A 13066-nucleotide genomic window follows, 5' to 3' on the forward strand; every position below is an offset into this window, starting at 1 on the left:
ATATTTTACTTAATTTGGTCCTTAAAACAGCCCTTTAGGTAGAAAATATTGTTATCTCCATTTCACAGATGAGGAAATAGACCTAGAAAGATAGTCTAGACTGTGACTCCAGCAGTCTGGCTCTGAAATCCCCATTCATACCCACCACGCTATAGAGTGTAATTTACAGCTAAACTAGTTAGTGTCCCAGATGTACTTACCAACATAGGTTTTAAGGGTATTTTTCTGCTTTTTTTTTTTAAGGACCATTATTTGAGGGTAGAGTTGTTATAGTATTTTTTCCTAAATGTATATCCAAAGAAAAGAATTTCCACAAAAAATAATTTTGAAGTTTTTTAATGCATGAAAAGCACATCCCAGAAACAGAACAGGTATTGACTTATTAATGATGAAGCACTATATAAAGGAGCCCCCTCCCCACTTAGTAAAGAGGAATATAATGTAAATAGACATGAAAGAAGATGATCACTTTAGGATTAAACGCAAACCCCAAAGTTGTATACAACATTCATATATGGCTTATTATCTTATAGCAATATTTTCATAATGATGTATATGACATTTATACTTATTGGTAAGATGCTTCTGACTCAAAAGTTAAACAAAAGTGCTAAAGAGGTAGTTTTGCCAATGCAAGGTGAGAAAAAGGCTTTACCTTGCTTTGTTTTTTTTCCTCAAAAATCTGTAACCATTTCTTTTTGTTCTGATTCTCTTCTGGATCAGCCAGGAAGATAATGATGCTTTCAGAAGAAGCCAATTCAAAACCCTCTAAGAACTGATTCCCCCAAGTGGACAAGGATGGTGTTGAAACTACTCTACGAGTGTCCTTAAAAGGCTCCGTAGTTTCCTCTCTCAGTCTTGGATATGAAATAGATTCTGACTCAAAGGAGATCTGTTAAGATCTGACCAGCAGTTGGAGGAATTCATCCTGTTTTCTCCTCGAATTCTATGCATGGTCTGACGATGGTAACTGCTACAGTGACCTAAGGATATAGGTAAGTACTCCCTGTCATTGTAAGTCAGAGACAGCTTTAAAGACAAAAAATATATATATAAATTGAAGTTTGAAATAAGAATTTGAAAAACCCTCTAGCTGGCCTCTGAAATTGCATGATGAGTACTACAAGTGGCCGCACATAATTCCTCATGTTTTTAGGCGTCACAAAGTCATCACATCCTCGATTCTAAGGGAGTTTTGGCTTCTGACTGCCAGATGCCACATGTTGCTTTATCTGTGCGAGCTGACATGGAGTGGGGGAGGTCTGCTGATATTCAGATTCTTTGACACCAGTCATCTGACCCTATGTACAAACTAGCTTATCCTATCCTTACAATGAGAAATAAGCCCACAAAGAAAAGAAAAGTTAAGTTTCAGGGGGCAAGAAAATATTTGTCAACTTGCAAAACTAGAACAGTCATTTACTGGACAATGGTTAGGAACCACTAGAAACAAAGTGACATAATATTAATCAGGTATGACGTTACACATAAGAAAGCATAAATATACAGTAAATAAGAGGTTTATATATAGCCCCAGCAGAATATGTACACGTTAGAGCTGCTGTGAAACTGAGCAGGAATTCCTGTAGCATATCCCCAGCTAAAAGCAGTTTCATCACACAACAGTGTGAAGGTGACAGATGCTGAGAATGACAGGTGGTAACACTAAGTAGATATCCACATAGATTTATCCTGGAAAATGCACAATGTGAGAAATAAAGGGCACAAGTGAAGAGCGCTTTGCCTGCTGAGCTTCTTCTTTCCCATAAAGATGCATGAGTCTGTTCTCCAGTGGTGCTCTGCAGCCTCGCACCTCTTGCCTCTCTGTGGTGCCGGGACCTCTCGGTGCACATCGAGCCAAGTCACATGCTGTACGCTTCCTCCTGCTTCCACTGATTCAGGTCAGGAACTCCTGCCACCAGTCTCCAGATGCAAATCAAAGCATAAATAACAGAGACCACGCTTGTGGCTCCTCCTTTCACAATGTTACTGGGAACAGTGACTGGTCCGAGCAGCACAAATGCCACACACCAGTGTCTGGAAGTGGAGAGCAGCTTTGTGCACTTTTGCAAAAACACCCCCCCCACACCCAAATCCACCCTCTGTGTCTTTTATCTTACTGATTAGCCCTGTCTGTAGCTAGGAAGACGCTGTGTTGCTCCTGGGCTCTTTCTATCAGCTTCCTCTTCTTTTTCTTGTTCTTCTTCTCCTTTGCCTTGGGTGCCCTCTTCCCTACAACAGGGAAAGAGAAAGAAATGAAGACATGTCAGAAAAGGCTCTTTCTCTAGCAAAGAAAACACAAAACATTAAGAGTTTTACACAAAGCCCATCTGGAAAACATCACCTATGGAAAAAGCAGCCTCAAAGAGAAAATTGTTCACATTAATTTTGACGGAATAATAATAATTTACTAAATTGGATATGCTGTCTAAAGCAGAGACTGATCTTCCTGTTATAGGGAACTGGCATATTTAAAAACCTCCCAGCGGCCTGATCAGTCTTGCAAATATCATCCTGCCACAAAAATTCCATTTATCCCCTCCGACTTTTAACAATGCTACCCTTTACTAGACATCTTTACATCTTTCTACTGCTCCACATGTCAGTGGGTCGAAAGAAAATAAGCATTTATCTACAGTAAATATACCAGAAGTTTCAAACTCCCCTCTCCCTGCCCCATGGGAGAAAAAAATGTCTTGCTTTTAACATTATTCCCATGTTCTCCAAAGACCAATATACGAAATGACATATGTGGAATACTTCTTTACTTTCTACAAAAATTCACGAGGACTTCATTCATTATGTGGCTTATGGCTTCTTATACAAATCCCCCAGACAAGTTGTTCTTATTATTAATTGAGAGTGAGAAAAATGCTTGTTTCTGAAGAACTGGTGGTATGTGTCTTACTGCCAGGAAATCAAACCACGTTATTTCTCCTCTTTGCCTTACCCACTAGGAAGCCCAGACCACGAGCTAAACGGGTGAGGTTTTCCTCTATCAGATTTTAGATAGTTTTCCCTTTGCCTCTGCTATACTTTACTTCTTCCATCTTGTGGTTATGATTTATAGTTTTTATAAGGTCTCAATGTTTCTTTGCAAGCATGTATATATAAGATTGTGAGAAAATGAGAATAAGGAACATAGGCATTTGCTTTAGGTCCATTGCTCTCTCTGAGTTCTAAACACATAGGAATCATGGGATTTTTAGAATTGAAAAGAGCTTTAAAGGTCACCTACATTTTACAGAAAGTCAGTCATCACCATACACCTTCAGTATGGGAAGGTTCTCCCCCAGACTAGAAATTTCAAATCCTATTCTTCCTCTCCTACCTGCCCTTCTTCCGAATTTATCATGTAGTTCTACAAAACTTCAGTTTTCTCTTCCTGTGAGGTATAGCTATTAGACACTGTAGTAATCAATACGACAAATAGAACATTCAGTGCTAATCCATGCTTTCCAGCCTCCCCCATACCTAAGAAACTCAACATCCAAGACCCTTTCATTACAGAGACATAGATGGCCAGCTTTTCAATCCAGACGATGGAGAAAGTGGCTGATATAAGAAATGAAAAAGAAACAGATAAATGGCTTTGGAAACCAGGGTATACTAGATTAAGAGAGACTATGAGATTTCTAAATAAGGGAGGTGTTCCCCGTTTCCACTCTTTCTCATCAGGAAGTATCCATTTTGTTTGAGGTGGAAAACAGTCTCACTCAAGACTGTAGCACATGGTTGGCACACAGCTGATGTCCAAGAAATGTTTGAGGGGTAAAACTATCACAAGAAAAAATATAAAAAATAACATTTTTAATAGGACACTACAGTAAAATAATCACAATGTGATCATGCCCTCATATTAAATTATGAAGGCCCTTTAAGTTAACTTCTGGTTCTTGTTAAATTCTGGCATTAATGTTATAATGGCATTTTGCCATCTTTAAACATAGGTATAATCTTACTCAGTGAAACGTTAGTCCAAGCCATCATTAATCAAAGAAGCTGTAAAGTTACAGCTATTCAGCAACATTATATCTAATGATGAGACACACATAATGAGGGAAGAGGAATGAAATACTTAACATAAAATAGCATGTTTAAAAAGAAGCTTCAATTATAAAGTTTTATGAAGAAAGTTCTTAGTTCTATATTTTCTTTAAACAAACAAAAGTTCCTTAGTTAAAAAAATTCATTACTGACCACATTGTAAAAATTAATTTAGTTTATGTTTAATTTATTTAAAGCCTGAAGTTTAAGAGCAAATGGAACTTAAGTGAATGGAAAAATAATGCTAATATTAATAAATTTTAAAATATGTTAAGATAAAACATATACTGGATATATGTTACTTAAAGAAAGCTTTTCACATTCACAGCCTCAATTCTTCATACAAATTATGTAGTTGAAAGTTAAATGTACGTTACTCTAACAGCAAATCCACGCTAAATGAATGGAAACTCATTTTAAAAGGGTCAATTTTATGTCATTTACCTATTATTCTGATATAATTGTCAGTATCAAAGAGTCTTTGGGTTTGCTGGCTGATAATATTGTGTGATAGGGAAGTTATTAAATATTTACATAAAGTAGTTCATATTGTGGCCAAAAATTCAGTAATGCTTCTGCAAACTTATTTTATATGAAATAAGTTTTCAAATTGTATGATTATCCCATCGGCAATAAGTTACATGGTACTGGTTCCAACTAAAGATGTTTTGGGAGACCTAATTACAACCCTAAAAATTTTCCTCAGAAGTCTCTTTTGAATGACATCTCTATGCTATTGGTTCATTGCTTGGTTTTGGTTTTGGTCAGCCCCATTTCTCATGTAGGATATATTGCAAATACCAAAGAATTAAGATGGTTAGCCAAGATTTGACCACGGATAGGCCTAAATTAACTGAAAATATTTTGTGGTCCACAGTAGGTTTTTTTGACTTTAAGCCCAACTCAAAGTAATAAAAGAATATTAAAACATAACCTAAGAGAAGGTATAAAAAGGATCTTGTACATACTTTCTTCTCAACTCTAAGATTTTTCAAACATAGGAAATTAATCATAAGGATTAAAGCTAACAAAAAAATCTGTTTTTGTCTATGTATTTGAAAAGAAGTTATATTGGACATACAAGCATGCTAATTTACATTTCCACTTAACCTCTTTACATCTGTGGATATGAGATTAGACTTGGAGAATGACTTCCAAACTTTCACCCTGTACAGGAAGCATTTAAACGCAAGTATGATGCCAGCCACCCAAAGAGTAATTCAACTCATCGATTTAACTTTCTTACTTTTTAGTTCACAAGACTTGGAAAATATAGTGCCCAAGATCAGCAGAAAAGATTTGAGTTTAATGACAAATTCTGCATATCTTTGTCCTGCATGCTTTAAGAATGCAGCAGCTATGACAAATCACTATTGAGTGAATCTGATCTACAGAGCAAATCTTTTCAGCATTGTTCTACAGATGCAAGATGACAACTGGCCCAGATACTACTGTTGTTAAGGAAAGCAATGCAGTTTAATAGAGAAAGGCCTCCTCAGGGAGGAAGGAAAGCTGGTAGGTAGGCACAATCTTATAACTCAGATGTCTAGTAAGACATTATACTCATGACTCTGTTTTTACATTTATAGACTGAAGATGCTACAATCAACTTTCACTAGAAAGTTATGAAACACTGTATGAAAACGTTGTGTTCCTAGGGTGAAAGCCGTGTAAAATATCACTAGCAAGACAAGATTATCATCGAAATGAACAAAGTCAGAAAGATACTATCAAAGCCACACTCTGACCAACATAATTACATTGACTTGCACACATGTGGAAATGGTCCAACAGGATAACCTATCAACTCTTCTACAGAGAAAGGTGAACAGTCCCTTACGGAAATACTCCTAACATGCAGCTGTAGATTACTGCTATTAGACTTAGAAATAGGAGAGATTATTTTGAACTAAGATATCAGGCAGACTCACAAATTACATGAAGCTGTGAAAATACTGACTCCATGGCCAGTCAGACGTGAATTTCATTCTTTCATAAGTTCCCAAATTCAAGGAAGGTCTTCAAATGGTTTCTACCGTTACTAGGTTTAGGTAAGAGTCTTTTCATCATTGGAACAATGGTTCTTGTACATCCATCATTAAGTTACAAAGGTTGTCTAGGGTTTTCATAATGATTACTAAGAGTTTTGAGGAAGACTTTCTAATGACAAATACAATGAAAGGAAATTGAAGAAAAAAATGCAGTAGCTGTGACTATCACAAAAGATAAAAGCTTCTCTCTCTCTGTCCTCCTCTCCCTCCACACACACTGGGGAAAACAAGCCACAATTATGACAGATGTAATTAACTGTAATTACCATTATTATAACCACAATTATGATGACAAAGGGAATCACCTGAAACCAAGACCAATTTCTATTAAATTTTAATGGTAAGTTTGTGATGCTAACTTGAAACCTGGGCTTCACTGTATTTATGAAATTCACCACGGAGACTTGGGGATCACCTCAGAGAGACTCAGTCATCCTTAAAACAGCTAAATCTGAGGGACAAGAAGCCCATGTAATCACCAACCCAATGAATCTTGCCATACTTCAGAGGACATGCTGGAGGCAGAACACAAAAAGATCGCTTCCACATCTAAAGTCACAAAGATTCACTTGTAGACAATGAATAGCAACGGGACTATTTCTTTTTTTCATATGGGCAACTTGAGTTTGCCCAAGAATGAGTAGCAACAGAGATTGATTTATTTAAGAGTGATGGATGATTCTCTGAAAAAATGCCAGCTGGTTCCTAAAACATTTTAAAAGCTCATATAGACAAAAGACCTAAATACAATTCATAATGGAAATAAAAACAGTTAATAAATATATTAAACAATCAAATCTCACTTACAATTAAAACTGCCAAATAAAATGAGTTGCTGTTACAAAGATTCTTAAAAGAGAAAATATCTAAAGCTAGTGAGAACGTGGTAAGACAGACATCAGGATGCATTATGAGAGCATAACATTGATACAGCCTTTCTGAAAAGCCATCTGGCAATGTGTACAAAAGCATTAAAAATATTCCTAACTTTTGACTCAGATCTAGGAATCTATCCTAGGAAAATAATCTAAACTTGGACAGAGATTTATGCATAGAGATGTTTACTATAATTCTGAAAAAATCTGTAAATTACCTAAATGCCCTACTACAATTTTTCATGACTTCTTCTTTTTATGATTACTGAAGCAATAAAGTATTTTGTATGTTAAGGCCACAGCAATTAAATTTATTCCCAATAATAATTGCATGTCCCTAAAACTTATCATAAATAGGTATAAGAAAACACCTGTAATACAAAAGCATTCCCAGTGTGGTGGTAAGCAGATCCTTTAGTGGCACAGTCAATCATAATTGGATCTAAGATATAAAAGCTTAAGAACTGCTAAACTACCTAAACACTTCAGACGTTAAGAATGGATTAGCTCATGAAGCTTCTTTAATCTAGAAAGGAGTCCCAGTGGACAAATATGATGAGCGCTAAGGGATCCACCATAGCATATCCTACATAGTCTAAGATAAAAATCTCCCCATTGTACATAATAGTTCAGAATAACATATTGATGGTTATTTATTTACATAAGCTGAGAGTCAGAGTACAGAGTTAGTTAGAATGAGTAAAGCAAATGGATCAATTTTGGCTCCTTATTTATAGTGCAAAGTTCAAATTATTTTTTTAGATATAATACTCTTTCCACTAAAAACATTTCACCAATAGATAGATGTCTTTGGAAAGGACTGGGAAATCCTTCAATGGTTGTTTCCTGACTGTGATCAAATTTTCTTTGAGAAAAAATTAATCTTGAGACAAACCAATAACTTTTAAAGTGTTGAAAAATAATAAACCACCTACTAAGGGGACCTTACTGGGCATCTTGAATTTCAAGTTATAACTTGAAAAACTTCCAAGTGGTTACTTAGTCATTTCATCTTTATAAAAGAGCACATGCTGGGTATGGAGAACAGACTGGTGGTTACCAGAGGGGAAGGAGGTGGAGGCGGAGCCAAAGGGGTAAAGGGGCACAAGCTTATGGTGATGGATGGAAACTAGACTTTTGGTGGTGAACATGATGCAGTCTATACAGAAGTTGAAGTATAATGATGTACACCTGAAATTTATATAATATTATGAACCAATGTGACCTCAACAAAAAAAAAGAGGGTGTGTGCTTCAAAAATCTATATACAATCTGAAGATAAGTTACAAATAGTTGTTCGTCTTACAAGCCTATTGGTGGAGAGTGACAAGCATTCAAAATCAAAAATAACTGACAAATGTACTCCGTTAAACATACAAACATGAAAATCATTCAGAATTCAGAATACTTACTACCTAAGCATATTTATGCTAATTTGTAAAAAACTAATTCAACAAGCCAAATTCTGATTTTGGGATACTGTTCTATTTGTCAAAGTTTGCCATATTTTTAATTGTCAAAAGAATAAGAAACAGCTTCCTTTAAGACTTCTCAATTCTTCTTATGTAAGGCATTTTATTAAGCGTGAAGTCTGTTACCTATTTTGCTGAAAGGAAGTCCCGTTTGGTTTTAAAATCTTGTTTCATGTTCAAAATGATGAAAATGGAAGAAAAGCTAGTCCTGAAGATCACCTGAGCCTTTATGAATCATGTCATCACTGAGAGTTCCTGTACGTGGTATTTCAAAATTTCCTCATTTTATATCTCTGAGGAAAATCATTCTTCTTCAGGTGTATAATGCGACTTCTAAAAGGGCAATGAGCTATTTCCCAAGCTCCTACCTGCCAACTCATTTAAAGTGATAAGAATTACAGAAAAGTAATTCAAACGAGATCTGGGTTTGTTCCACGTAACGTTGGTCTCTCCAGTTGATTTGTTTAGCTTAAGCTCTTAGACACCTGGTACCTCAAACCAGAAAAAAAAGGAAAATCAGTCCAAAGGCAATATTCTATGGAGTTTAAGTCAGAGAATAAACAAACAAGGAGAGATGCTTTCAAAACTAAAGATATTTTCAGAAATACTTTAGGTTTATTGTAAAGACAAAGAGTTTCAGAGTCATGGAGACTAAAACTTTCCACAATTTCGCTGGTGTGAGAAAATAAATACACAATTCTACCACAAGGGGGCAATAATTCACTTTTACTGTAAGAATAGCTCTGATTTTTTAAAAAATGTACAAGGGAGTTTTGGGGCTCTAACTTCTTAAATACTTTCTTTTAATCCCAATTGGAGGCCTTTTTTTTTTTCCTTTCTAGCTAAGGTGAGTTCTGTAGTGGACTAAACAGTAGGTAGCAAGGCGCAAGCGCAATACAGGGAAAAATGTAATTACATTGCTGTTAAAAAGATGTTTGAGGGTAAAGGAGGGCAAAAAGAGAAGCAAAGTAAGATAAATTTGCTATTCAAACAGTGAGTTAGGGGAAAAAAACATTATTCACAAACCCAGGTTTGCCATTTTATTATAGGGAAGTTAACATCAACTACCTGCAAAGAACAGATCCTTTTTGGGGGGGTCTCATTTATAAGAATAGAGTTGTAAAACTAAAAATGATCTTCACTATCTTCTGGTCCAGGGAGTGCACAGACTTAATATCAAGTACGAAAGCTGATAGTTAGATGGTGATTCCTGACAAAGGGTTCTGATCGAGTTGGCCATATTGAGGAGGGGGAGAGACAGCGAGTATACCAGACACTCATTGTCTCTGCTCTAGTCCAGCTCTGCTGTATGGTTTAGATCAGCAGCAAGCGAGGCACAGAGGAACTAGAGCGACCTACCCAAGTTCCAACAGCCGATTAGCAGAACCGGACTTGGAACCAGTTCTCAATGTCTCTCTCTCTCTCATGTATTTTTATAGCTTTCAAGGTCATTGGATAAGGACATAGTTATAGAGTTACAAACACACTAGAAGACAACTAATATTACTCTAACCTAGTTCTATGGGAAAAGTCGTTGGCCTCATAATAACTGTGAAACCCCTTTATGAACTGCATAAATAACAACTTATCTGTAACCTAGACTTTCTGTAAATTGACACTTCATCGATTCACGGCTTATTCTTTTTCTTACCTTTTAGCAACATGCAATCTAGAAAGTTTTCTACATAGGGTTAACGCGACGGTGGACATTCCTAATATGTACCATGCACTGTAAGCACTTTATACACATTCTCATCTGAGTATCATGAAAAAATTTAAGTACTCAAACTGTTCTGCCAGAACGTTGTGCAGTCACGCACCCTAAATTGACTCAGAATAAATAAAATTTGCAGTAAACTATCAGGCTCATTTGGCATTCCTAAATTAAGTCAGAAAAACATCAGGTTTTGCAGAGAAAATGATACAACTCATTTCATTTGATTAGGAGCAATGGGATAACCAGAGAAGTATTTCAAGTTCCTCCATAGCTGACTTCATACTATAACAGAGGGTTCCTTTTAAGATAATTCCATTAGAATAAAAGGATTTAATCCCTTCTTCTTGGTCTTCAATCAATAACCATTAACTAAATGAAAAAAAAAGTCCAAGAAATGATATTTAGGACTATCGTCATATGGCAAGCATTTATTTAATTTGGATTCAACACAATTTCTATGGAACTTGAGGACACACCTACAAGTGAAAAGAAAGTTAGTAATGGTTTCAATGTGTTAGCTATGTCAGAGCATGGGTTATCAGTCCAACATTGCAGCTCACCTAAGCGGCAGGCCTGACGTAGACAGTCAACACAGGATGTGAGGGGATGAATGTTCCATGAAGGACCATAAATGCATTCCCCTCTCCGCAACCTTGTAGCACTTTGGATCTCTCTCATTAAAAAATTTACCCTCTTCTGTTGTAATTTTGTGTTTGCTTATGCATGATGACTATTAGTTTGTGAATAATTACAAATAGCTACAATTTAATGCCAACATGTGCCATAGATTCATGGTTGAAGTCTTTCCAGAAATCACGTTACCAATAGTCACTCAAACTTGATGAACAAGGGGAGTTAAAGCAAAGATATATGGACTAGATTTAAACACTCAATGTGGTCAGGAACCAAAGCCATACGGTCTTTGTCATCCATCAGAGAACGAACTCTCTTGCTCTTCCTGGGCTCCCACATAGCTTCTGCCCTCAACTTTAGCTTACGCATGGTTTATGAAGGAGACCCTGGCCCTGAGTAAACCCACTGATCTTTCAGCTTACCTTCCCCTTATAACAGCCTCAGTCTCTTTTGCCTTAATTGCATATTTTCAAGAGAAGAATTCAACATGAATTGCTTCCCCTATGAGTTAAACCACAGAATCATGGATGCCTGGCCAGCCCATGGCTAGGTCACTCCCAGGTCTTGCCTAGAGGGGTGGGAGCAGTCATGTGACACTAGACTGGGCAAGCATCTAGGATACATGTTTAGAGCATGGGTTTGGGGGTCAGCCAGCCCTAAATTCAAAGCAGAGCTCTTCCTTTTATAAGCTGGTGACCTTGGACCAGTTACCTTCTTTTTCTAAAGCTTAGTTTCCTCATTTCTAAACTGATATCAATGGTACCCATCTCATCATTGCTGTGAAGGGTAAAGAAAATGTATGTAAAGTTCCAGATACTATACCTGGGACATAAATGCTAAATAAATTATAGCACCATATGAGGTACCTCACACGTGTTATTTCTAATCCCTACAACAACCCACAAGGTAAGCATTATTTCCATTTTGTCAGTGAGGAAATAGGTTTAGAGAAGTTAAGTAAATAGCTCAAAATCACATAGCTCGGCAGTGATTCAAACCAACATCTGGCAGATTCTGAAACCTGTACTCTTTCCACTATACTCTTTGGATCCCTTGTGCCCAGCAAAATGTCTTTGATCTCATAATCATTTAAATGGCGGCTGAACAAACAAATTAATAAGTAAATGCTAGGCTGAAGAAAGGCATCAACCTCCTCACCCAGTCCCTCACAATATTAGGGTTCCCTTGGGCCACATTAGCTCCCCAATGGGCTTGGCCTACAATCTATATTTTTCACGTTAATTATTCCCTGGGGTTAAGGCATTCAAAGTCTCAGTTTCTTGGGGTCAAGCAACACATTTAGCATTTCCAACTCAGTATCAACAATGTGCCCATGGCAAAACCCAAGGGAAGAAAACATTTCCTTTCCAGGTGGGAGTTGGAAGAAGTTTAGACCTGTGGTTCCAAAAGCCAGTTCACAGGCCACAGATAGCAGAATCCTCCAGGGAGCTTTTTGTTTGTTTGTTTAAACATAGGTTCCCTAGCCATACGCTGACTCTTGAAGGAAACTTTCAGGAGAGAAAACCTAGAATGTTTTTTAAGAGGTGATTCAGTGCAAAGTTAAGACTTACATGCAAGTCTAGAGCATAAAGCTCTGCTGAAAAGCATGTGGGCAGGTGAGAGAAAGGACTTTGGATGAGGATAAAGAAGAAGGCACTGAGCGAGAGGACTTCAAAATGAAAGTCAACTGCCTTCCCAATTGAGCTAAGAATCTAGCTTCCAAATTGTGAAATGAAGCAAACCTCTTTCTGCCTGGACTCTCTCCCCTAGCTTCTGTCTGTGGTGATTCCCCAAGAAGAAAGCAGCAGAGATCAAACTGTCCCTGCGTCAAGAGGAACGTGCACACCCAGACAAAGGACCACTTATCTTTATCTCAAGCCAAGCTGTTGCGGATCACTCATGTTATAGCAGATTCATTTCTCCTGTGGTTATATTCCAGAAACTTGCTTCACTCTATCTACAGAATCTCTCAAGTCATTCAATTAACAGGTTCTGTTGTGAAAGACAATCTACTTAGTTTGCAGAAATTCTTAAAAGTTGGACAAAAAAAGAAAACAAAATTGTAGTTGAAAAAATTTAAACTATTGTCAAGTTTGGAGCTTCTTCCTAACTAGGATACAGAGTTGGCACTTCAAAAATTGGAAAGAGGGGCTGGCCTGGTGGCACAGTGGTCAAGTTCACACGCTCTACTTTGGGTGCCTGGAATTTGCAGGTTCAGATCCCGGGCAAGGACCTACATACTGCTCACCAAGCCATGCTGTGGCAATGTCC

General features: G+C 37.1%; 1 protein-coding gene across 2 annotated transcripts in view; it reads right to left on the reverse strand.

The window, feature by feature from the left end:
* Nucleotides 1-327: 327 nt before the first annotated feature.
* The window catches only part of RSPO2 (R-spondin 2), a 147348-nt gene continuing 134609 nt past the window's right edge, over nt 328-13066 (reverse strand). Inside the window, exons 5-6 of one of the 2 annotated variants that reach the window (XM_044781135.2) lie at nt 2121-2232; nt 328-2037 (exon numbers count right to left, since the gene is read on the reverse strand). In XM_044781135.2, the coding sequence (XP_044637070.1) occupies nt 1863-2037; nt 2121-2232 (287 nt within the window). In that variant the 3' untranslated portion in view covers nt 328-1862. Of the gene's footprint in view, nt 2233-13066 lie in introns of both variants that reach the window. The other variant, XM_044781136.2, reaches the window with a different exon arrangement.

The sequence above is a fragment of the Equus asinus genome, chromosome 12 (assembly GCF_041296235.1).
Source record: "Equus asinus isolate D_3611 breed Donkey chromosome 12, EquAss-T2T_v2, whole genome shotgun sequence".
NCBI lineage: Eukaryota > Metazoa > Chordata > Mammalia > Perissodactyla > Equidae > Equus > Equus asinus.